This window comes from Molothrus ater, chromosome 13 (assembly GCF_012460135.2).
Source record: "Molothrus ater isolate BHLD 08-10-18 breed brown headed cowbird chromosome 13, BPBGC_Mater_1.1, whole genome shotgun sequence".
Classification (NCBI taxonomy): domain Eukaryota; kingdom Metazoa; phylum Chordata; class Aves; order Passeriformes; family Icteridae; genus Molothrus; species Molothrus ater.
In genome coordinates this window covers 17,087,476-17,112,266 of record NC_050490.2, presented here as the reverse complement: position 1 = coordinate 17,112,266, position 24,791 = coordinate 17,087,476, and the positions used below count along the sequence as shown (strand labels likewise).

At 38.6% G+C, this 24,791-nt stretch overlaps 1 protein-coding gene across 6 annotated transcripts in view; it reads right to left on the bottom strand.

Moving 5' to 3' along the window:
- MEF2A (myocyte enhancer factor 2A) overlaps positions 1-24,791 on the bottom strand; it is an 81,385-nt gene that overhangs the window by 36,499 nt on the left and 20,095 nt on the right. For 5 of the 6 annotated variants that reach the window (XM_036389967.2, XM_036389965.2, XM_036389966.2 and 2 more), the window contains exons 2-3: positions 10,850-11,047; positions 6,177-6,380 (exon numbers count right to left, since the gene is read on the bottom strand). In XM_036389967.2, the coding sequence (XP_036245860.1) occupies positions 6,177-6,380; positions 10,850-10,903 (258 nt within the window). In that variant the 5' untranslated portion in view covers positions 10,904-11,047. Of the gene's footprint in view, positions 1-6,176; positions 6,381-10,849; positions 11,048-14,525; positions 14,546-24,791 lie in introns of those variants that run through there. The other variant, XM_036389962.2, reaches the window with a different exon arrangement.

Here is a 24,791-nt window from a genome sequence, read left to right as displayed (position 1 = left end):
CCACTCATCACTCAGTGATCAGCTTTTTCTGGTAGTTTATTAAAAAATGAGAACATCACAGCGAATTTCAGTTCACAGCTTTAAAGTCATGTCACTGGTGTAACTGTGACAGGGCTGGCGTAGGACAGAGAGCACCCTGAACTGCAGCTACATAAAATCACTGCTGGCAATACAGCAGCCAAGTACAGTCATTATTAGCAAGACTTCAGAAATTTCTATAAAAAGATGCATTATAGACAAACTTCAGATATCTATATGCTTTAAGTAGTGGCTAAATCTGGAATTCATCAAAATTCAGAATACCAGCAGAGCATGGTAAATTTAAAGCACCGGCAGTGTTTTAAAGAGGTAGAAGAAATAATGTATTCTTAACCCTAAAACACTAAATTTATTCACTGCTTTAGATACAAGGGAAGTACAGCTTTAGATTGTTTGCAGGCAAACCAAAGCTGCTTCAAAAAAAAAAAAAAATCTAAGTCTATCCTACTTCTGAAAATTCTTTATATATCAGCAATGAAGGAATGCAAAACAACATTAACTCAGAACAAAAACTTTTTGCCAGTACTGTCAGCTTGCCCAAAGTGACCAATAATCTGATATTTTGAAATAAATAAATAAAGAGGTACGTTAATCATGTGTATGTCCAAAGCAATTTCAGCACAGCCAAAGAATTAAACTAACATTGTTGAGTAAAACAGTATTACCAAATGCAAGATATGGAAAAATCAATAGCAGTAAACAGCTCAAAAAATACTGTGGGAATTAAGAGTTGAATTTAATCTCCCAAATACCATCAGGAGGGGCAGTTGTTCTGTTCAGCACAAAATGCACAGTTGTCTTCTGTCACAATACTGAAGATAAATATGTGCTACCTTGACTACAATTTACATTTTCAAGGTAGTTGTTTTTTCCTAAACCATGAGTGGGAACTAAAATCCCTAGGTGGAACCTGTTTATAAGTCAGGTTTATAGCAAACACTTCTACTAGAAAAAAAGATGAGATTCAAACCACTCTACACAGACACATAAAAATTTACATGTGTATGTATATATATATATATGTATGTATACACACATACATACATATAAAAGCTTTTGATGACTCACTCCAGACCACTTCAGTTTTCAAGCACTTTCCCTCTTTTTAAAGTAAGCTAGAAGGAAATTTTAGTCCTTAACCATACATAAATCCTCCTCAACCACCTCCTTAAAATGTCTCAAAGGTATTTGTGTGCCATCTCAAATTATTTGAAATGTTATATGCAGTATAATTACATTTACATAATCATTTAGCAAATCAAGCCCAATAATGCCTACATTTTCTCAGCATCATGGGCAGATTACCAAGTCTTTTCCTTCCTTCACTGAAATAATTTTTAAGCTTCTTCCTTCTTTTAAATGTGCACCACTTATTCCCACAGTGTTTGGAGACCAAATCAAATGGTTTGAACTACAAAAATACATAATACTACATGAATACATGTTCTTCTATCAGCCCAAAGCTTTTTTCTTTCTTTATTCCCCCCAGGTTTTGCTCACTTCTGGCAGTTCTCCATCTATCAAAAAGGCAGGAATGCAAAACAATGTTAACACATCACAGTGCCAGCCTCCCTCCACTCTCCAGTGTGTGTTTAACCATCAGCATTCCTGGTGCCACCTCACAATTCTGTAAAGCTGTGCTGACATTTCACAGAGATTTGGAGATTTTAGTCACATACATTCAGCATCAGTTTTCATTTTCTTGGTTGTGGGGCACTTTCTTCTTAAAAATAAATTTTAAAACTTACAGTGTAGCTTGTGTTATAAAACATTTCAAAGAAATAATTATTTTTTAAGAATTTGGCCCAGTTTCCACCATCTTACTTTTTAGCTTTGAATAACAAAATATGGAAGCCCAAATTGCTTTGCAAATCCTTATCTAGATCGGATACACCAGGTATCCACCAAGGAAGGAAACAAGATCAATTAACTGAAGGTCATTCTCATCTAATTTTGTATGTGTGCATCCAAGTATATATTTAGATACAATTCCCAGATCTTCATTTTCACATGAAGTCAACCCAAATTTAAAAAAAAGGAAGCAATGAACCAATTCAAGTGCTACCAAAACAAACTACTACGCACCAACAACAGTTCAAAATACACATTGGTTATTCCCAGCCTGGAAAAGAAGCAATGCTGGGAGGTGGAGAAAGCTGGATGAAAAACAAAACCAGAGAGCTTTTGGTTTATAAACACAGTGTTTCAACACCAACTTTTCTGTTTATGCTCCCCACACTGTTACACTTGTCTCTTGGCATATGCTCCATCTGGCTGGGGAGATGCATCTGCTTCTTCCTGCTGCAGGCTCTCCACGTGCAGCTGAGCTCTCCGTGCTCACTCGGAGCCAGGAGCCAACAATCCCATCTCTGATCCCAGAGATGTTCCTGACTGCACAACGTGCACTGCTCCTCTAACAGCTCCATTAACATTTGGTGAAAAGGCAGAGATGACATGTATTTTAATGCAAGAAAACAGCTGATTACAGCAGCAGATGAAACTGGCTTGGTGGCCCTGCTGAAAGCAGCAGCAGGGTCATTTACCTGCTTTGGCTGAACTATGACAAAACCACTCTCACACCAAACCATCACAAATGTTACTCCCCATTACAGTCACCTATCCCCACGGTAAGGTATTTAATACAAACATCCAAATCATTTGCTGAATTTACAGCAGAGCAGTCCTTCCACAAGAATGAGTATGATTGCAATAATTACGTGCCATAGTTTAAGAGAGATTTTTTTGTACTTTCTAGTTATAATTTTTATTACAGATCATTACCTATTTCAAGGACAGCTGTCAATATCTGGGGTATAACCTAAGCCTTATTCAGCACATTACTCTACACTGAAAACAGCACTAAGCTACAGAGCACAGGAGAGGCTCATTAACTGACACCCACCCGGAATTCTCCTGGGCACAGATGCCAACTGGGAAAGTAGGTCACATTTTACACAGGCTCCTAAAAATCAAACCACCTCAGTCTGATGAGGTGAGATGAGGAACAAGCAAAACCCACCATGGCCAAGTGTAGGTGAAATAAACCCTGGTTTACTGTATCAGTCAAGGAAAATGAAAACATGGAAAAAAGAGAAAAAGCTGAGCTAAACAGGCAGGAAGAGCCATCTTCAGCCCTTGACTCCCAGAAGTGAGGCTGGGAGAGAGGGAACAATTGTGCAACTGCTGCTTTCTGAAGCTTTATTGAGGGTCAGGAGGACCCAAAATGGAAGTGATATCTTATTGTAAATAACCTGCAATAATCTTAACATCCTGCCCTAAAGAAAATATACAGTGCCTGTTCATCTCCCTCTTTTCCTTTGGATTTAAAAACAATGAATGCTCAAGGTCTCAAATTGTCTTTTATACATGAAAACATTTTGTTGACCATATGGATACAGAATCCTGATAAAACCTGAAATTCTTCCCATTTTACTTTGCAGAAATACTTCTTTCTTCAGGAAAAATAATTACTTGTCAAGAATAATCTGTTACAGAAAAAAAGTCCGTGAACATTAAAGCATCAAATGCTTTAACACCTACAGCAAGTCCTTCAAATCACAGACAGCACTTCAGTGTAACAATCTGCAACTGTGCCATTATGGGTTTGTAAAACCAAATACATGATCCCAGTATTTCAAGAATTCAAAGCATATACTGAATAAAAATTTCACTCTTTTCAATACCTCTATATGGTACATCTATGCTGTGCAAGAGCACTACCTTACACTCCAGTAACCTCATGAAAGAACAGGTCATTCCCATCTACAATAACATGTTCAGCAAAAGACATAACTGCATGCATCAAAAAAAAATTCTAATATTCACTTAAGATGCCAGTGCTCTCCCTCCCACTATGTTTTCACAAACATTCCAGCAGCAACAGAAGACACCAAGCTCTGGGCATATGAAAGCAATTCCTATGCCAAAACTGAGCAGGAGACAACTACAAGGGGAAGATGTCTCATCGATTTCACTTAATAATTTACAGCATTGATATCTACCCAGTGCTGGAAATGAGTAGCAGCAGATTTGTTTCCTCCCTTATCCAGCTTCTGAGCTGTGTGGAATTACCTTCTTCCAGCCCAGGAAAACTCACCTGCCTGTCATGCACATCAGGACCACAGTGGCTCCAGAATAGTTCCACGGTGAGCCAATGCCCCAATAAATGCCATTTGCCACATTCAGGGAGGTAAGTTAATTACTAAACATCTATACATTAGCTGCAACTCCACACAATGGAATTACTTTTTATAATTCAGTTTAATATGAATTTGACAGATTTTAGGTGCTTTGCTGCAGTAATTTTCATTTGTTAAAACAGAATTTCAATGTCGTTACAAAAAAAGAGAAGCCATTTTACATTGCTCTTTCAGCATGTTTCCAAAATGCTGGTGATGTCACTAAACATCTATCACACTCCAAGCACCCATCAATCCAGAAAGAAAAAACCCAAAAATATTTCACAACCAGGCTAAAGAGCACACAGGGCTTATCTGAAGAGATAGGAGGCTGCATTCCTAAATTACACTGTATTTGAAAAATGGGAATAAAGTCCTGAATTCCACACTATCATGAAACATTAAATCCAGAGAGGAAAATTAGAAACAATCTGCAGATGAGTCCTTGCATGTTCCCCCAGAGCACATCTGCCCTGGGGTGCTAAGTGCACTTTTAATGTACTGCTCAGGGGTCAAACACTTGATCCTGGTAAAAAACCCACCAACAAGAGGAACCCAAAAATGCAGCCTTGCACAGAATTACTCTGGAAGAGGTCCTCAGTCCTCGTGATGTGAAGAAGCACCATTACCATGAGTCACAACACAGAGGCCCTGCATGCAGAACAAAACCCAGCTGAACTTGCATCCCTGGCTCCAACTCATGTCTGTCACCATCCAAAGCTCATTCTGCAGGAATTAGGTTTTCCCTTCCTCTCCAGTGGCTATCCCTTATTTATGCTAATCCAGGGACTAAGCCTTCAGCTCTTCATGGCTTGTATTATCCCTCTCTTGAGAACTCAGTGCTGAAGACAGAAGTTGGGGAGGGTTTTTTTCTGATCATAAAAGACAGTTGACAAATTAGCAGAGAATCTTCTCAGAAAGAAATATAAAGCATTTGTCTGTAACTCAGTTTTGTCAATCTGATTTTTTGCTTGCACACTCATGTACAAGATCAGCTAGTACCATCCCTGTACTCTGATCCCCCTGGCAATAGACTCTTCAGCTATTCAAGGCTAATCATTATTCTGAAATCATTCCTAAAAAGCAAGGCATTTGTTCAGAAGACAACTTTAGAATTTAAATTAAACCCTTAAGTCAGCCACCTGTTTTGGTCTATTTACAGGACTACTGGAGACATGCTCTGAAATGCAGTTACAGTACATCAAGGCTCCAATTGCCAAGAAAATCCTTGAATTCTACTGCACCTAATTTAGAAATTATGTACTGAAAAGAGTTTCTATTTAAAGCTCAAGCATTATAAAAGTAGATGAAACCAATACCTTGGAGTAAATATATTCATGTTATTCTATTACTGCAGAAACTGCAGTCGTTCTGCTGCTATTTTAATTGACAGTCACTGGACAACAAATTTAATTAAGTTCGTTTATTCCACACATTGGCTTTTTTTTTTTTTTTGCTTTTTTTTTTTGGCTGAACAAGGGGCAGCAGAGGTGGTGGCTGATTTGATCCAAGTTCAAGATATGACTGGTAAAGTGGCTACTACCTCAGAGGAGAATAAGGGCCAACTATAATTGTCTGTTAGGCTGAGGGCACTCTTCTGACCTTTCTCTCCCACTCAGTTGATTTTTTCTCCCCATTAAAACCTTGAACATTTCTCCCCCTCCTTCCCCAGAAAAACAACCATTTTTCACACCTCTATTTCCATTGCCAAATGTGATTGAAATCAAACATGTTTCCCAGAAACTGGCAGGGGGTGGAGGGCAGATGGGAAAACAACATGGCTGTAAAGACAAGTTATTGCCTTAGAGAAACCAGACTAAAAGCAGTAGTTTACATTTTATAACACGGTATTAAATAACTTTAAAGCATTTGATTAAAATATCTTAAAATGCTCTATGTTGCTCTATGTTTTAATTATTAAGGAGATAAGAAGACTGATGTGTCTTCTCAAATTGTTACCTCAACAATATCTGAGTTGGTTCTGCTTTCATGGGGCTCGTTGTATTCTGTGTATTTTAGTAGAACTTTGTCCATGTCAGTGCTGGCATACTGAAAGAGTTTGTTAGAGCTGTTAAAAATGATGAGTGCTATTTCACAGTCACAGAGCACACTCAACTCATAGGCCTTCTTCATTAATCCAAACTTCCTCTTTGTAAAGGTGACCTAGAGAAGAAAGAATAATGATTGATTTATTTTTTTAAAACACATGACAAGGGTTTGAAAGAAAATAATAAAGGTATACACTGACTGAGCCTACACCATTTACTCCTCCTGTAATATGCAGCTTAACACAAGAACTGCCTATAACATCTGGTGCCAATTTTAGGGCCCAATGTTCTCTATTCGACCAAGTTAAACAATTACAAAACACCCCAGCTCTTCCACTGGTACATAACTACCAAGAAGAGTTAAATTTTAGTTAGAGTTTCAGTTAGAATAGGATAATTTAGCTTTACTTCCTCTGTTCAATAGACTGACTTTCCAGGTATCACAATATTTTCTTCTGTGGTACTCAACCTTAATTGTAACAAAATCAAAGAAAACAGAACACTCAATGGAAGTAACACTTACTATGCACTATGATTTCTAATTATGTAAAGCTAAGAAATGTTGCTATTTTGTTGCTATTAAGTAATTTATAATTTGACTTGTTTTCTGCCACTTGGAAACATCAGGAAACAATTGTTCCCTCCAGTTAGAACTGCTGTGGGGAAACAAACCCATTACAGACCATCACACAGGAGCATCTGCCCATCAGGGAAAGAGGAAACAGTTATGGAACTTATCATCAGTTATGATAAAAAAAAAAGTCTAAAAAATCATTCCTGTCATAAGACAGCAGCTAAGGATATAAAAGTGTCAATGCATTTGACACCTCCCCATTGCAATTGCAAGCACGAGTCTCTGTCACAGGTGAGCCATCCACACGCCCCATGTCCCACAGACAACAGCCAGGGAGATTTTGCAAGAGAGGAATGAAGTAAGACACAAGAAACAATCAAACCTGTTTTCTGGGTGTCTGTAGTTTAATTACCAAGCTGTACAGCGAGTTTTTGGGAAAATGGATGGGAGACTTCTTCTGTATATAGACACCTGAAGGCTTTTCTCTCCTCATTATCTCACACATACTACTTTTTTAATACCATTAATAATACAAAGTATATTCTATTCTTCCCACCATGTTAACAGACTCAAAGGATACACAGCTGCTGTTCTTCTGACACCTAGAAGGTTATTACCTGAGTATGGGCAGGTATAGAGAGGTATTATTGCTTAGAGTTTGTCAGGAAAAAGGCATTACAAACAAAATGTGTTTGTGCTGTGTCACCTGGAGAAGTCCTCAGAGAAAAGAATGAAGGTTTACTGCCACTGAGGACCAGTAGGATCCTGGACAAGAGCTCTCCATTTCTTTACTGGAATTTTATCTTTCTCACCTCCTGTAAAGCTGCTTCACTTGTGAGATTCTCAGCTGGCATCAGCTTCTCTCTTGGTGCTTGGACAGTGCTTAGCACAAAGCCCACAACCACAGCACCCTGAGCCTTACTTCAACACACACAGATTATTTTAAACTCAGTTTTCATTTCAGAACCCAAAAAGCAGTCTTAGTTTTCTAAATTTCTCCTTTTTTCCTGTTCCATTTAGGACCACATCAAACTCAAAAAATATGTCTCGTTATTGCAGGTAAATCATTTCCCCAGCACTATTTTAATATTGCTTAGCAAAAAAATGGGTGAGGAGGAGACAGCAAAGGCAGCAAGATTGAGCTCCTTTGATATCTAATTTACTGTGCTGGATTCTCTTCAGCTTAATGAAGATAAATGTCCTACAGCTCATTCAAGAAGATAAAGCTGCTTAATTAATAATACAATGACAGTCTCATGACAATCATAATCCCCCTGAGGAATGGTCTATATATTCTGTTTTGAGCTCGCATACAATCCCATCAGAAATAAGATGCTTCTGACAAAACAGTAGTTTTTCCTCCCACACAAGTTATATGAACTTGCTTTGCAGGCAGAGCTCTGTCCCATTCTACTTATATTTGCAAACAAAGAAAATCCAAACCTCAGACTAAACACCCAACCAGGACATCATAGGCATGTCCATGAGTGATCTACTCACCAGCTCTACATGCCATAGAAAATCTGACAGGACACAACTGAACTACACTGTCAGATCAGAACAAACCCTGAATGCCCTCCTTATCTGGATCAATGAAAAAAAATCTCCAAGTAAATACCTTATAAATGCCCAGTGCATCAGGGCATTCTAATATGTTGAAATTCCATATCCTGGCTACCAAAACCACAGGACACCGGTGGGGATGAAGGCCATCGATACCTCCACATATAAGAAGTAAGATTCCACTAACAAAAACTACTTCATCTCTCTAAAACCTTTTAAAAAGAAGATGCAGTGTGTTTTCATCTGAGTTCCCAGAGAAAAAGGATAAGGCAAGCCTAACTCTACTTTCAAGTTAGAGCTTAAATCCTCTTCCTTATCACTAAGTAGCCCAAAAAGGTGCTAGCCAAAAACCTGCCAGAAACAAAACTCGAATTTAATCTCCCTATTTTGCTTCAGTCACAGCAATGGTGTAAGTGGTCCAAATTTTTATACAAATGCACTGATTCTCTTCCTCTCCATTGTTTCAATCTGAACAATGGGATGGGGATTCAAAAGAAAAAAACAATTTCTCCTGGAAAAAAACCAAGAAACCCCTCACCAAAGTCAGGGTAGAAATGTAACACTGTTTGTTCCTCAAGCAGAACAAAACCAAGGCTGCTCAACTTAATCCAGATTCATGTAAAAAAAGGAATAAGCAGGATCAATTCCCATCTCTTCCATGTGCTTTAAGTTGTAGAGCAAGATCTGAAAAGAACTGAAGTCATTAATTCATCTACTTTTACTACGTGTACTTAAGACATTTATCTACATCAAACATAAAGTCACTGGGTGATTAAAGCTGTTCAAACACAATACTTGGCTTTCTCCCAAACTCCAATAATACTTTTCTTGCTATATATAGACTTCTCAGAGTTTACATTGCTTTAAAGTGATACAGGGAGAAAAACAATCTTGATCTCACCAACAAAACAATGGGCTCTGAGCTGATGTGTCAGCAGCAAGAGAGTCCTGTGGAATTCTGACAGTACCCCAACGTCAAACTGCTGCTCAGAAGTTAAAAAAGGAAATCAAACAGCAGGAAGGGAACAGAACAAAACAGCTGCACAACACTACACTAGTCCATATTTTGCCTGCATCTTGAATTCTGGGTCCCTTGGCCATCAAAGTAATGGAGTAATACTCCAGAAGGTTTCAGGTAAAAGGAGCAAGAGGTGTGAAACAAATTCTGTATCAAAACAGCTAAGCAGCTATAGCCTGAAAAAACTTACTTTAAGAGAAAATAAGCAAGTATGGACAGACTCTAGATAGGGAGTCGCTGTTGGCTCTTCCATACAAGAGCTAAATGATTGGCAGAACCATGACAAAGGGCAAATAAAACAGTGTTTCTTGAAACAACGGGCAATAGGGCTGGGGATTCTAGACAAAAGATGTTGTAAATGCTGCAACATTGTAAGGGCTCAAAGGATAACTGAACAACTTCCCTGGTGGGGGGCGGGGAAAACAAACAAAAAAACCCATTAATGGTTACTAAATATACGGAAACCACATCCAGCTCAGGAAATCCCTGAGCTAAGAATAGTTAAAAGCTGGAAGAGGATTACAGGGTCGGGTGCATGTGCATCTCCAGCCCACACGTATTTGCTCATGGCCATCGCTGGACAAAAGACGTGGCCCAGCGGCACCTTTGGCCTCAGCCACCAGCACTGCTCTTAAAGACTTTAAGTCATTCCTGTAATAATTTGCCTTAAAAACGACAGCTTCCAGTTATCCCACTATATTTTTCAGTATCCAATTAAAATTTTATTTTGCATCCCATGTAGCAATTCAGAAATTAAGAGGAAACATTACAGCAAGAGTCATCAACTTTTGGTGCTTTTCAAGTTCACAGGGCACCTCTGTGTTAGGGCACCAGCAGCCAAGCGAGCAGCTTTCCCTGAAACATTCATTTGGAGCCCTCTTCCCTTCTGACTGACAATTTTTAAAGACTTTTGTAACAAACAGCTCTTAGAAGAAATACAAATCGATGCTTTTAAATAGAATGTTAACAGAATTTGTTACTGTATCCAAAGGACTGAGGATTCTGCCCACAGCCACCTCAAACTCCTCTGTCTACAGAAAAGTGCTACAGAAAATACCTTTACTAGATTCTTCCTGAATTTCTCATCCTTTCTCTGCCTCCGGTACTAAGTGTTCCTAGTAGTTATCAGATCAAGCCATGTGTCTTTAAAAACACCCCTCCACTCTACTGCTAGCACAGCAGGATATCATTTAAATAGGAACAGCAATTTTAAATTTTAAGTAGTAAGAGTTATTACTTATAAATAAAATTTTTTCCTCAAACAGTCATAAAATCATTGAGGTTTCTTATTCATATTCTGGCAAGGGTATCTGTGGATACATGAAGACAAAGCTCAGCTTTAGAACAGTGAATTAGGATGAATGTATTCAAACTTTCCATTAATTTTTAAGATTACTGATGGACCTGTTCATGCAGACTTGGTTCTCACCTGCCTATTCCGTTCATCCATTATTCTCGTGATCTGTATTTTCTTTCTCCCCATTTTCGCCTCTTCTTTCTTTTGTTTAGCAATCCAGAAATAAACTAATCCAAGAAATGTCCCTCTTCAGTGTTCTAACACATGATACAGTTTTCTTTTACTTTGTCTTCAGCTTGAGAAACGGTTCCTACTTCTTCTTATAAGCACCTAAAAAAAAGTGAAAATATTAATGGACAAATTACTAGAAAGGAAGTATCATTAAAAACCCATAGAGCCAAAAACATGTGCATCATGAAATTTCAGTGTGAAATCAAGTGTTTTCATTAGTAAAGTATTATACTACACACCGTCTTCTAATTAAACTCCCACTGGTTTGCTGCATTCTACGTACAAACTACAGACTTAAAATGACCAATAATTTCACACACTTCCAACTGAATGCCTCAAAAATACAATTATCAAAGGGGTGGTGCTCATCACTCTAAGACTTAGGCCTTTAGTTATCTGAGGTTTCACACATTTACAAGTTTTGGTAAACTCCATTCAATAGTTTAGAAAACCTTATAAAGAAACATTTTGTGTCGCTTGTTTTCTCTTATGAAATTATCACAAAAATAACAAAACAAAGCCATGAGAATATCAAGTTTCTGTTCCTAAGCCAAATTACATCTCCTTTTGTGAGCCACTTCTTGGGGTTCCATTGGGAAACAAAAAGGAGAGGAAAGAGGGGAATCTCTCTACTTAAGAGACCAGAGAAAACAGTTTTGCAAGAGAAGTATTTAATGGTTACCATGACACCAAGGAAGACCTGAGACCTGACACAGGTCCAATTCCTCTCTCCAATAACCTCTAAGTGCCACATCTGCCAATACCCATTTGCAGCCCAGCACCTGTTTCATTGTTCTATTGTTCACCAAGAGAAATGTGCAGGAAACTTGAAAAGCCAGTGTGCCACCACATTTAAATCTGCACTGAACAAACTTCAAATGTATTTTCAGTAAAAAAATTGCTAAACCATAATCCAGACATACTGCTTAAATTGTAGGACAAACTTAGTTGAAGGAAACTGCAGAAAAATTTAAATCAAATGGCTTCTAGAACATGAAGGATCTACTAGAATGTATAGACATGAAAGAGGTACAACTCATTTATCTTATTATCACCTCATACTCATTCAAAGGGGTAAAACCAGCCCAAATATTAGCTGATAGCCTCTCTAACTTCCCAACCCAAAACATCTTCTGAAGCAAAGCCTTGCATATTTTAATCTGGGTGTCACCATGCCATCTCCTTGAGGCCATGTGTAGAGAGTGGTGCAACCGCATCACCATCAGGCAGTTAATGAGCAGAGACAGCAAGAGGCGATTAGTCACAGGCTACACTTCACAATACATTCAATTTACACCGAGCAAACAGACATGATGTTCTTGGGAGGAAAAAACAGAGGTGGAGGAACATGACAAAATGAAGGGATGTCATTTTCTATTTACCTGACAGCAACAAAGGACTGCTTTAGAAAACAACACAAAACGCCCAAGAGTATTTAGAAATACTATTTAATGAAATTTAAATTAAAATAACACACAGTATGATGTCCACTGGTCTACAGGATATGCACTAAACACTGTCTATAAAGCAAAGCATTTCAAACATCCATCAACCCTGCACTGCTTTTTTTTCTTCATGAAAAAGGATTTCTTCCAAGGTGCTGCTAAGGTAATTAATAGACAGTGGAGATCAGATGAAGCAGCCTCTATACAACCAACAGCACCCAGGGAATATCTTCCAGGGAAACAACAGTTGGCATATCGATTTATCCCACTTTTGTTTAAAAAAAAATTCTCAGCTCATGCTATGATCACACATTAAATTTAGTTCTGGAAAAATCTGGTTGCATCCCTTGAACATACCTAATCAAAGGATCTCTAACTAGCTCCTAAAATTTGTTTTCTCCTATATGTATGGCTTCAGTTTTTAAACCTCCCATGTATTATTGAAACAGTTCTCTGAATACAGAATTACCAGTTCTGGTAATTAAAAGCACCCCATCATCACCAGTACACAGAAATGGCCACCACACGAGGCCAAAGATCCACCTGGTGCAGCATTTTATCTGTGGCTAGCAGATATCACTGGGATGGCCAAGGAAGAACACAGGAATAGAGTAATAAAAATATAAACCACATATTAGGTGGTTTTTGAATAAGGAACTTCTGGAGTCTTTCTGCCTCCTGCAACACATACTCAAAAGCAAGTCTATACAGTGAATAAAGTAAGGAACTCTGGGGAAAAGGGAGAGAGGAAGATAAATATGATGTGAGATTATGCAATATATATACTAAAGAACACAAAATAAGAGATGCACAAATGGTTTGTATGAGCTCAATGGAAAGCACAGTAGCAGGGAAACACTGTTATCTGTTCTGTGCACTGCCACACAAAGGGAAATGGGAAACAGTAATTTTCACCAACACCCTGTTACAGCTTTGGGGTGTCATTTCAGGTCTTTTACAATGCTTATGCTCTATAAGGCATAAAAACCTCAAGCTATTCCCCATTTATGAGAGTTCACTGTTCCCTCTCATCTCAGGCCTGACTTTCTTTAACCTTCAACACTTGTACCACTGACTCAGAAATTCCCCATTGCTATGTGCACATGTGCCCAGCCCAGTCCAGGCTCTCCTCCCTCTCCCACAGGTTGCTATGGACACCAGAACCTGCCTTGGAACTGCATTTTCCAAAGGCAGCCCAGCTCTGGGATGCAGCATCCCTGTCATTCTGAAGCCCCACTCAAGGTGATTTGCACAGCTCAGAACTGAAACAGAAGTTTGGCTTGAGCTCAGGGCAGAAAGGACCTTGGCACAGCAGCAAAATCAGAGAAAACTGTGCAGTAAAAAGGCACTTTCCATGCAAGCTCAGAACATCCCAATGGGAAGTTACTGCCAGTGACAAAGGCACCTTACATTTCTAATGAGAAGAATGACTTTTCCTTTTACTCATCCTTGATCATGTCACAGTTGTGGTTTCATTTTCCATCCTGACTAGCAACAAAACTATGTACAATAAGATATAAAACTGGGTCCAACATCAGGTTCCATCAGAAATGTAACTAGCAAAGCTTTCATTTTGCTAAATCATAGTTACATTACAAACACACATTAAGTGAAGCTCTTAATTCACAAAGCCATTTCATGTAGATCATAACACACTTTTGCCCAAATAAAGGAAAATCTGCTGATATACATTTGAAGATCAACCCACATTTACATCTGAGACTAAATCTGAAACGAACACGAAGTAACCTTGATGAAGGTAAAGTTCTACTTCCTTAAGTGGCACAATCCAATCACAGCCACCAAAGCTGCTTCACATTACTTGCATGGGCACACAGAAGCAAAAATAAGTTTGTCTTCAAGAAGAACTTCAGGTATATATTAAACAAAATAATTAGAGTAAGAAGAGAAAAAGAAGGAAAAATCCCACATGCTTCATTACGAACTTCAAATAGAAAATAATGTCAGCTTGCAATAAAGGCAAGAAAAATTGTATTTGTCTTGTCCAAATAACAGCCTATTTGTTTCAAAGTAAACGATTCCAAATTTTCTGGATTTTTTCCCTTCCCCAAAACCCGTGAAAACAGCACACTAATTACTGACAGACAACAGAACCACATGCAGAAACATACCCTCACAACTGCACATCTTCAGGAGCTCATCTGAATTTGTTGTCAAGATTGCTTTCAGTTTCACAGATTGTTGAGAGAGATGTAACTTTAAAGCAAGGAAACTGTATTTGACCTATTTAAAAAGATTCTTTCAAGGGTTCAGTGGAAACACATTATATCTGTACAGAACTGCACAAGGTCTGGAAGCCTCCTGGCAGAACAGGTTAGGAAAAACTGTGTCAGAATCATACTCCTTCCATTTAATTTCCTTTTATTTCCCTCTGACTCTGTTTTCTTGAAACTTCCATTTCACCACCATGGTTACAGGTTACATCTGACAGTCCCCGTCTCCTCACGGCTCATTTACTGCAATGCACACAAAGGAATGAGTGTCCTGACGTCAGATCATTTGCATGAAAACACAGATCTGCAGAGATGCATCTTACACAAGCCTTGGCTATGCCTTACTAAATTGCAGAGAGTCATTTTTACTGAACCAAGATTAATAGGTCTTTTTCTAGTCTTAAAGGAGCCTGTGCAGATATTTTTGTAGATATGGCTCCCCAGCATGAACTGGTGAGCACAGACTGATCACAGCTGAACTGCACACTTGCTGGTTATTCTGACATTTTGCACACTCACATCAGCAGAATATAAAAATTCCCATTCACAGCAGCACGGAGATGAGCCCCACCACGTGTTGGCTGTTGCACACCAACAAGGCAGATAACACAGAGTATCTCATTTTTCCACAGTATAATAATGGACAAATGTCAGTGTCCTCTCTGCCTGCCCCACAGTGCTGAGTAGAAGTAGCAAGGGAAAAAAAAAGGAGTCAAAGAATGTCTTCACCAAAGCAATTTATCTAAAGGTTAAAGGGCTGTGTGGAACACAGCCAAACATGATCCTCAGACTCCATTTCACTGTCCAGAAGTGAGAAAGAAGAACATTTTCTTCTTCAGAACTTCACAGAGATACAAACCATATAAAGTAAGTACACAACTGCAAACACCTTTTTTTACTAAATCCCATACTAATTACACAAAATATGTTCACTCAGATATGACTGCACTGACACACGTTGAGGTCCATGGGATGTCATCTCTGTGCTCTAGACATTCCACCAGCCCTGCTCCAAAACTCACTGCTACCACCTGGAAGCTAAATTTGAAAATTAAAATTCCCAGCAAAGGGGTTTTTACATACCTTTATGTCTGCAGTTAACAGAGAGCACACTCAGATCCTTGCTGGGGTTTTGCAGAGGTGTGCAAAACCAGCACCAAAGCAGTTTCCTCCAGCCACATTTCTATAGCCCTGTCACCATATATTGCTGTAAGTAATGTCAGATGTAATTGTTGAACAAGCACACAGCTCCCCTTCCAAAACAAGGGTACATGCTGTCATTTATCTCTCCCTGCTTGCTGCATCACAATCTTAGGAAATAAATCTTTTTTCCATCCTGAGTTTAGAAGCCATTCTTCTCCATCCAAGCAGAGCCTCTCAGTAAATGAGAGTGGCCTCACAGCTTCAAGGTCCTCTGCCACCAAGTGATACACAAGCATTGTTATAAAACAATAATATAACTCTTAGCCAAAATTACTGTTTTTTTTAAAGTGGGACAATGTAAAAAACAGGAAGCCATAAACAATTCTTTATTGATATTCTGGTTTTATGCATCATAAAATCCTTGTTTCTTTCAGCTGGGTACAAGACAATTTAAATAAATTGTACTTTTAAGATTTGTGGAGTTTTGCAACCGAACATGGTCCTCAGCTTCCACACTAAAATCAAATCTATTTTTGAGCTCCTAGTTTGTAAGTAACAGAGCTTTTCAAATTAAGTTTTGAAGGCATTAGAATAGATCATGGAATATTTTCAAAAAATATCCTTGCTGAAGAACTGCACCTTCCAAGTGCTCCTTAAATCGACTGTTGCTGGAAAAGGCCCTTTCTGCCATTTCCTCCACTGCCTAAGATGAAGTGGAAGAACTCCATTTTCTTGCACAAAGAACTACAGAAATCTGAACTGTATCAAAAATGAACTAAGATTCAAATGTCTGTTTTAAAACAAGTTTTATTACTCCTAGAATGCACTTTCAGGTTGGATTTTCCTGACCTGACGGACCAGTTTTCCAGAACTATCAGCATCACCTATGACAGCACATGCACTCCTAGACAATGTGGCCTTGTCCAGGACCAGGGACACCCAGGAATTCTGCTCTGTAGTTTCAGTTAAATGGGCTAAGATTTAATAATACTCAATACTCTGACTGTACACTTTCTCTTGGCCTACTCTTCAGTTCAAAAAGTCTCTGTCTTCCTATTCTGAGTATTTATAATTTATACTCAATGGAACCAAAGCAGCCATTATCAAGCTGTGTACATATTTACTACATCTTTTCAAGTAACACTAAATTCTATTTTATTATTCCCATCCATAACTTTGGTATTTTCTAAACAAATTTATCATTGCATTCTCAAAAATACATTAGAACATGGTTAGAAAATAAGATCTGGAAACTGCTGAGCCAACAGTGGAGAAAGACCACAGAAAGAGAACTAAACTTTCAATACTGGATTAAAATCCAATTTTAGATACAAGTAGAATATAAAATATTAAGTAATCACAAGAATTCTGCTGCCAGACTTCTACAAACAGATTAAGAAAATAACTGCATGACTGAATAGCTGTCTGGAAAACATGCTCCAGAGAGTTTCTCAAGAAACTTGCTCCTAATTTATCATGTAATTTGTTGAAAGAAGTGCCTTTTCCACGGTATACAAAAATAGCCACAAACAAAGATGATTCGGGACACTGTTAACAAAACAAACCCCAGCATGTAAAAGCTGAGGCAAAAAGGACTGATTTCCTAGTGAATGAACCACAGCTTTTACAACAACTATGTCAGTTTGATCACAATTTTAGAACTTTTGATCAGATAAATTCTCCCCTTTTCTTCCATTTACAGCTGTTGGAAATTTAATGAACTAGATGCAGAAATCTAAACTTAAGTTTGGATACGATTGCTCCATAACAGAAGAGCATTTGCAGGTATTTAATTAGTGCAAAACTGATGTTTGACAGCTTTCACAATGACAAGCTCAAAGTGCAACTCAAAGCATTTAAACCCAGCTTTTAACCCCATAGACATCTGTACATTATAAGCCACAGAAGGAAGGTTTCTTTCCTGAAGCAAAATATACATATTAAAACACATTAAATGTTTTTCAAGATCAAAAGCATTTGCCTCATTCTTATCAGGAATTTGTAATGGCTGTGGAACTTAACTACCATGTGGCCAAAAAATGGCACCGAGCCACGTTTGTGTTATTACAGCTCCTCTTGGGCTCAAACGAAGGCAGCCACCAGAGGAACCTTCCAAAATGCTGATAAGGACAGGAGATGGCTTTAAATCATACACCACTGGACCCACAACAAAAAGCTGCCACAAAGCAGCACTCCTTTGTACAGGAGACAAAACCCTGTGAAATGTACTTTTCCTATTCGTCTTGGGATGGGGATCACCAAACCCTTGCTGCTGTTCTCAGCAGGAAAAATAAATTTCATGGTTTAAAAGCAGCCTAATAATGACTGGGTTAGAGTCAGGTGAACAAAACACCTTCACATAGCACTGGTCATTAACTAAACAACAACTAATAGTGTGATCAATTAAAAGATTAATTCTCATATTTTCCTTCATCTTACAATAAGGGAGACTAAAATACATACACAGTACTGTTCAGTTTCTTATTAATATATTTACCAACCAGAATGGAACTTTCTGGTTTTGCAACATCTTTATACTTCATTAATCTTCTTCAGGCTCACTGATGCATCTTTAGATAACACTTAACATGCCGTTAAGTCATGGCTTTAAGAAAAAATATTATCATTGTAAAATCTCTTTCCAGAAGTCTTCATGTTTCATCAGTTACAGCAGTGACACTCAAGTTTTAATTACTGCTACCTTGGCTCATTACTTCTCCCATCTCAATTTAACTTTATCAATAGATCAGAGAATACAGATAATCTTATTTTGCATAGCAACATGCATTTGGCAAAGGTGTAGCTCATTATCTCCGAGTTCTCACCATGGCTCTGCCCCACTTGTCACATCTCTGTTTATCTCTACGGCAATCAGCAGAGCACAGAGCATTGCCATCGCCAGAGCTGCTCACTGTACACAGACAGGAGACGTTTCACAGTTCCTGGAACAGAACTCAGCTGCAAAGTCCTGAATTCACCTGGTCAGATTTCTGTGAAATTCTAGATAAGCTGTATGCTTTTTTTTTTTTTTTTTGGCCTATGTGGGCACTAATCGTTTTCCTCCCTTTGTAGATAATTAATTTAAAGGTTTTCTCTGTTCCTTTTTTTAACATGGTCATGCCAGGCTGAATTCAGTGGGTGGAGCATTTTAAACATAAGCAACAATATGCCCAACTAAAGTTAAATTCAGGTTCCTGGCATTTCTATCTAGAAATCCTTACCCACACAGAGCACTGTTCTTCCTTTTGTCTCTGAGAACATGATTTAAGTAGATCATCCTTTCTGAGGAGTACTGAAGCTTTTTGTGTGCATGTTTTGGAGGGGGAACACTATTTTACAACCATTTAGAATCTCAACCAATAACCTACATGTAAAGAACTGAACATTCATAAACCAAAGCTAGACAAAAATATCCATCTATACAAGTTCTAACTTATCATAACCACATCTCACACTAGATTATTTTGCAGAAAAAATAAACACACAAAAGCAACACCCAAAAAGCACAAATACAGTGCACTATTTTACACACAGTTCAAAATTAAACAAGGTGTCAGCTGAGCTAAATCAAGCAGCATCCTGACATAAGATTTGAAATGTATAGAAATTAAGACAGGCAGGAAAAAATACTCAGAACACAGCCCATACTGTATGGCAATGTTATGAGATCTATTACTCTTTTCCTTCAAATATTCTCTTTAAAATTGCATTCAAATTCTGCAGGCTGCACTTCATTTTCCTTGTAGCAAATGCCAAAGCAGCAATTCTGCAGTCAGGTAAAGCAGTGTCTGTGCTCAGTATATTCAAACTGACTGGTTCATAACTGGTACAGTTTTCCCAAGGAAAGAGCAGAAAGCACAGCAGATTTCTCCCTAGGAAAGGTGTAAATAAAAGGCATTTCTGTCTGTCTTTTACTTTCTTCTACTGGAAAAAAAAAAAAAAAAAAAACAGTACATAAATTAAGAGGTAATCTTATTTAACACTTATTTAACACATTGCTTCCCTACAGCAGAAAACTGTATAAATTTGGTACTACAGTGAACTGATTTTTTGGATTTGCAGCAAGAGTTCTAGAACTCCATGACGTGTGAACACTAACCAGTGAGTAAACTTCTAGTAATTCTTTGCTACCTTTTACAAAGAGGGAAACTGTCCCCTGTGCCTGTGAAGTACAAACTGTTGAGGTAATACAACAAACAGCCGCAGGACAGCAACTTCAACACATGTTCCTGAACAAACATTACAGCAATCAAAAATATTTACAGCTGACTCCAGGAATGTAATGGGATCCAAAGGCAGCCACAGCATTCTGTGGCTTTGCTTATACCTTATATCCTACAGAGAGTTTCCTCAAGTCAGTCTTCAAACCTAACAATGCCAGATCTTACTGAAGTTCTCAGCAAGGGACAAATGTGAGTAGATGAGAGAATGGAAAAGAAAAGGATTATAAACAAGATTCCTCCTTGCACACTGTGCCCTTGCAAGATGGGTTCTGGCTTCCAAGTTGGCTTCAGTCAACAGTGGCTTCGTGACGCAGAGCGCTGTACGCTCCTGTTCTGTACTTGGGAAACATCTTCCCAAGGTTTGGCTCACCCTCAGTTATCTGCCTCTTCCTGATGTTATAGATCAGCTTCTCTTCATGCTCTGCACAAGCCACAGGCTCCAAGCTTCTTGCACAACTCCCATCTGTGTTGGTTTTCTGCTAGGGTTTTTTTTTACCTGCTGTGACAGGCAGTCTCCAGACCATTTCTCTTTCTTACCAACTACATGTTTCCAGTCTTCCCAAGGATCCCATGTGACAGGCAACCCCCCTTTTAAAGGAAATAGGACAGGAAACCCAAGAAGAAATACAAGAGAGAACACACATCAATGATCTATAAGAAGCTTTAAATCACTGAACAATTATCCAGAAAGCTTTCTTGATAATTTATTCGATGTCTGATTAAATGACAGCATGCAGTCATATTGTTGAAGTGCAACAATTATAAACCAGACAGACACGACAACATAATGCTTCAAGCAGCCTGCATGCCTCAGAAAGACACTCAGCAAACCATAAAGACGCCTACGTGTTTCTAACAAAGATTAGTGGCAAGTTTCTTACTCTGTGGCTGCCACAGCCTTTGTTCAAAAATCAATCTCTGCTTTTAAAATTCAGATACACCACCAGTTCAAACTTCTAAATAAAAATTATAAAAAGCTATACTAACTATATACTATATATACTTAGTATTTCTAAGATATTAAAACCACATTTCAAAGGATGATTCCTGTCTCTGCACTCTTTTAAGCAAATAGTCCCATCATATTTAAATAAAATAAACCACACTTGTTGTTGGTGGGGGAGCTACAGCAGATCACAGAGCAGGTCCTCTCCAGACATGCATGGAGACAGTTTCCTTGTAATCTAAACATTTCAGAATCCAAGGCAGACAGGTAGCAAATAATAAAACAACATACAAGTGAGATGAATCCACTCAGCTACACCTCAGCCGTGATAATCTGCAAAAGGATTCCATACAGGCAGAACTTAGGCAGCATCAAGGAACTGAGGAAAATGCTGCTGGGCACCACAGGCAAGAAACTGCCTGACTCCCATGACCTCTCCAATGTCAGCAGCCACTTTTAAAAGCAGCCTAGAATGAAATTCCTTACAGCCCAAAACATTTTATCGATCCAAGTACAAGTACTCCATCCTAACAGAGTTACTGCCCTCCATTTGGATGTCCATATTCTCAAAATCAATCATGAGCTAAAACTGTCCTAGTCAAGTACGGGGCAAGCCATTAAAACCAGAAGTTTAGTACATTAGGATCCAAACACCTAAACTTACTGTGGTAAACTCCATTTTTACCAAGAATATTATTCAAAATATATTCTGCTTCTAAACATTTTTCTTTTTTGGCAGGTGATGTCTGTAGTCTGGGCACTCTTATGCCATTAAGATTAACCCAGCCACTTGGATTCTCTTGCAAAAATGTCAATTTAACTACACTGATAATAGAACATTGACTCTTCAGATACTTCACAACTATTGTGTCCTTAGCAAAGAACTAGCACAGACAGTTAGTGAATATGGTTTAGTTGAGAAATTGAAATTCAGGCTGCTACAGTAACTCTGTTACTTGTTATTACCTGCAAGACAGGTGAAATAATTAGATTTTACCATTTGCTCTTTCTTGTCAATTGCTGCAAATGGAAAAATTAAGTTGTTTGACCCTAAGTAACATTACTGGTTCACAGCAAAGCTATGTGATTCAAGTGTTAGATAGCAACATGCATTCAAATATCTGATTCAACAGCTTCTGGAGTGAAATATTCCATGACTATAAAAAGAAGTGAGAACTCTCATCCATTTATTCCCATTATTGTATTAAAAACAGAAATCCTCAAAACTTCAAAAATATCTCAATTTCTTTCCCTGTCAACAAACCCTAAAAAACATCTTACATGCAGAGGGCCACTAAAAAGGTGAATTAGAAGATTCAGCTGACAGAAGTTTAAGTGAAGGGCCAGAAAAACTTTAATCAAGGTCTCAACAAGAACCAGTTAAGTGATTTACACAAACATATAAAGTCTCTCTGATAAACTACTACATGAGTAATGTATTACATCACTGAGGAGCCCAACAAGAGCAAGGAATATTGAGGAAAGAAAGCCACAGAAGCTGGCTCTCAATGTATTTGAAAGGCAGCTGGGCTGTTTTCACAACTGCATTAAGTAGCCAGGAATCTGAAGCAGAAGCTCAGATAGTTTCAGATTACTGTAGACTTCCCTTACTGAAAACCTCTTGGTTTAAACAAGTATATTCATTTACCTTTGACACGAAACATCAGATGCAAATGTGAGCTGTTTGAAACTGGAAGAGAGACATTTTCATCTTCACCACTTCCTTGGCCAAGCAGAGTCTGATGCAAGGACTGCCTAGACCTGACAATAACCAGGCTCCATCAGGAGTCAGACTGTAGCTATAGCTGGCCACCCAGACCCCCAGTTATACATGAAAAATGAAAAACCAGAAACTGCCAGAAACATCAACCAGAAACCATGTCAGAAGAGAAGACTGCATGATCTCTTGCACTATGAGACAGAGTGGAGATCTCAGCATTTAATTATGGAATCACTGATTTAAAGCTGCTTGGAACATACACAAACAGTGCAGTATTTCCACACACTGCTGGGTCCCCTCCATCCATGCTGCCTTCTTCATCCCTGACAGAACCCCAGCTAAGAGCCCTTAGGAACCTTATTTGAATTGCAAAGCAAATACAAAGCAGTTAGTTGTGAATGACTTCTTGAAGGTGTATTGTGGTTAAGAGCAGTTGCATTTCACCATAAAACCTGGATGCTGCCTGTAGCCCTGGTAGCTCAAAGTGTGCAATGTGTAAGTTCACACACCTCGGCCAACCCATGAGCTGGGACAAGTGAGATCAAGCTGGCGTTGAACTCACATGAAGTGACAAACTGTAGACACAGAAATTATTTTCATTTATCTACCACTATTATCAGAGCACACATGAAAGCATCTGCAATCTTTTCTGTTCCTTTCTCATAAGATAAGGAATTTTGTCTTTCTGAAAAACCCTATGTACTTCTTTATCTGGGGAAAAAAACCACTCAGATATTAGATATCAAATACATTTATTAAAGTGGATTCTGTACACTAGAATCAGATGCTAATTTAATTATTTTACATTATCTCATTTTACTCATTCCAGGTAACTAACCTGTGAACATGATTGTATGGAGTTATATGAACAAAACGTAAACCACAGCAAATTGACACAGTTTATACACAGCTCTCAAGAACCTGCTGAGAAGCATTCCTGCACCTGCAAGAAACCCTAACTCCTCTTAAAAAAACTTCATTGTTGAGTACTCTGGGCCTTCAGGACATTAAAGCATTTCTCTCTCACATGCTGACTGGAAGCCTTGCAGCAGCTGAAGCAATAAATATTGACAGCAAGCTGGCAAACAGCAGATAGCAGTGCTCTGCTCTCCAATTTCACCTGCCTCAGCAAAGACCCAGCCTGCAAGGGACAGCACACCCAGGGCCTCTTCAGCTCCATTATTGCTGCTCTGGCCTGTATTGAAAATGTGTTTTCCCCTCCAATGCTGGTGTAGCTTTGAACATATCTGCTTTTCTATACCATCCTGAGAATCTGAATCTCCTCACTGCCATACAGATACACAGCAACAAAGTTTTCACTGGCCACAAACCATACTGCAAGAAACTTCCAGCATCCAGTTCCATCCTGTCCTGCTCTTTGCTGATGCTTTGCAAGTCTTGCACATGAGGCCACACATTGCTTAATAAAAACTGAACAGCCAACTCAGAGCAAACACTGGAACAACCATATGCCAAAATACAAGCTACTCCTGACAGCTCATGGGAATTGGAATTAGTGAAGTGGATTTTAATTAGGAAACTGTATTGATGACTGAGTTCTACTTTTCCCTCAATTCTCACCTCATATCCTCTACTTTGAGGCAGGATTATAGACGCTGCAAGGAAATGCATTCAGACTTGCTTAAAGAAAATTGAAAACAAAACACTGTGACTACAAAATTCTGTCTTCCCACTGGGAGAAAGGGACCTTTCCAGCAATTCACTCCCTGCATTCAGACAAATTACAGATCGCTAGTTGGTTTTTTAGCAGACTCCATCCTGCTGCCAAGTTAACAGATTTTTAAACTGAGATTTGAAACAAAGACTTCTAAGTATAACCCAGAAGGGTGAGCACTGAGTTGGACCTAGTTCTCAAAACCTGATCTTATGATTTCATCTGGAGCTCATACACTTGTATCCCTGCACAGACACACCTATGATTATGGGCTATGTTTAGATTTGTAAGAATTCACCAACATCCAGTGTCATCATTTTCTCCAGCACACAGCTTCACGGAGGGAGGGGTGGAGACATTCTCCACACTATAAACATTTGCCTACTTTCAAAGGAAGATAGGAATCAAAACAAGCTTACCCTGTACTTCTAGCAGACACCACTCTTAACATGTTACA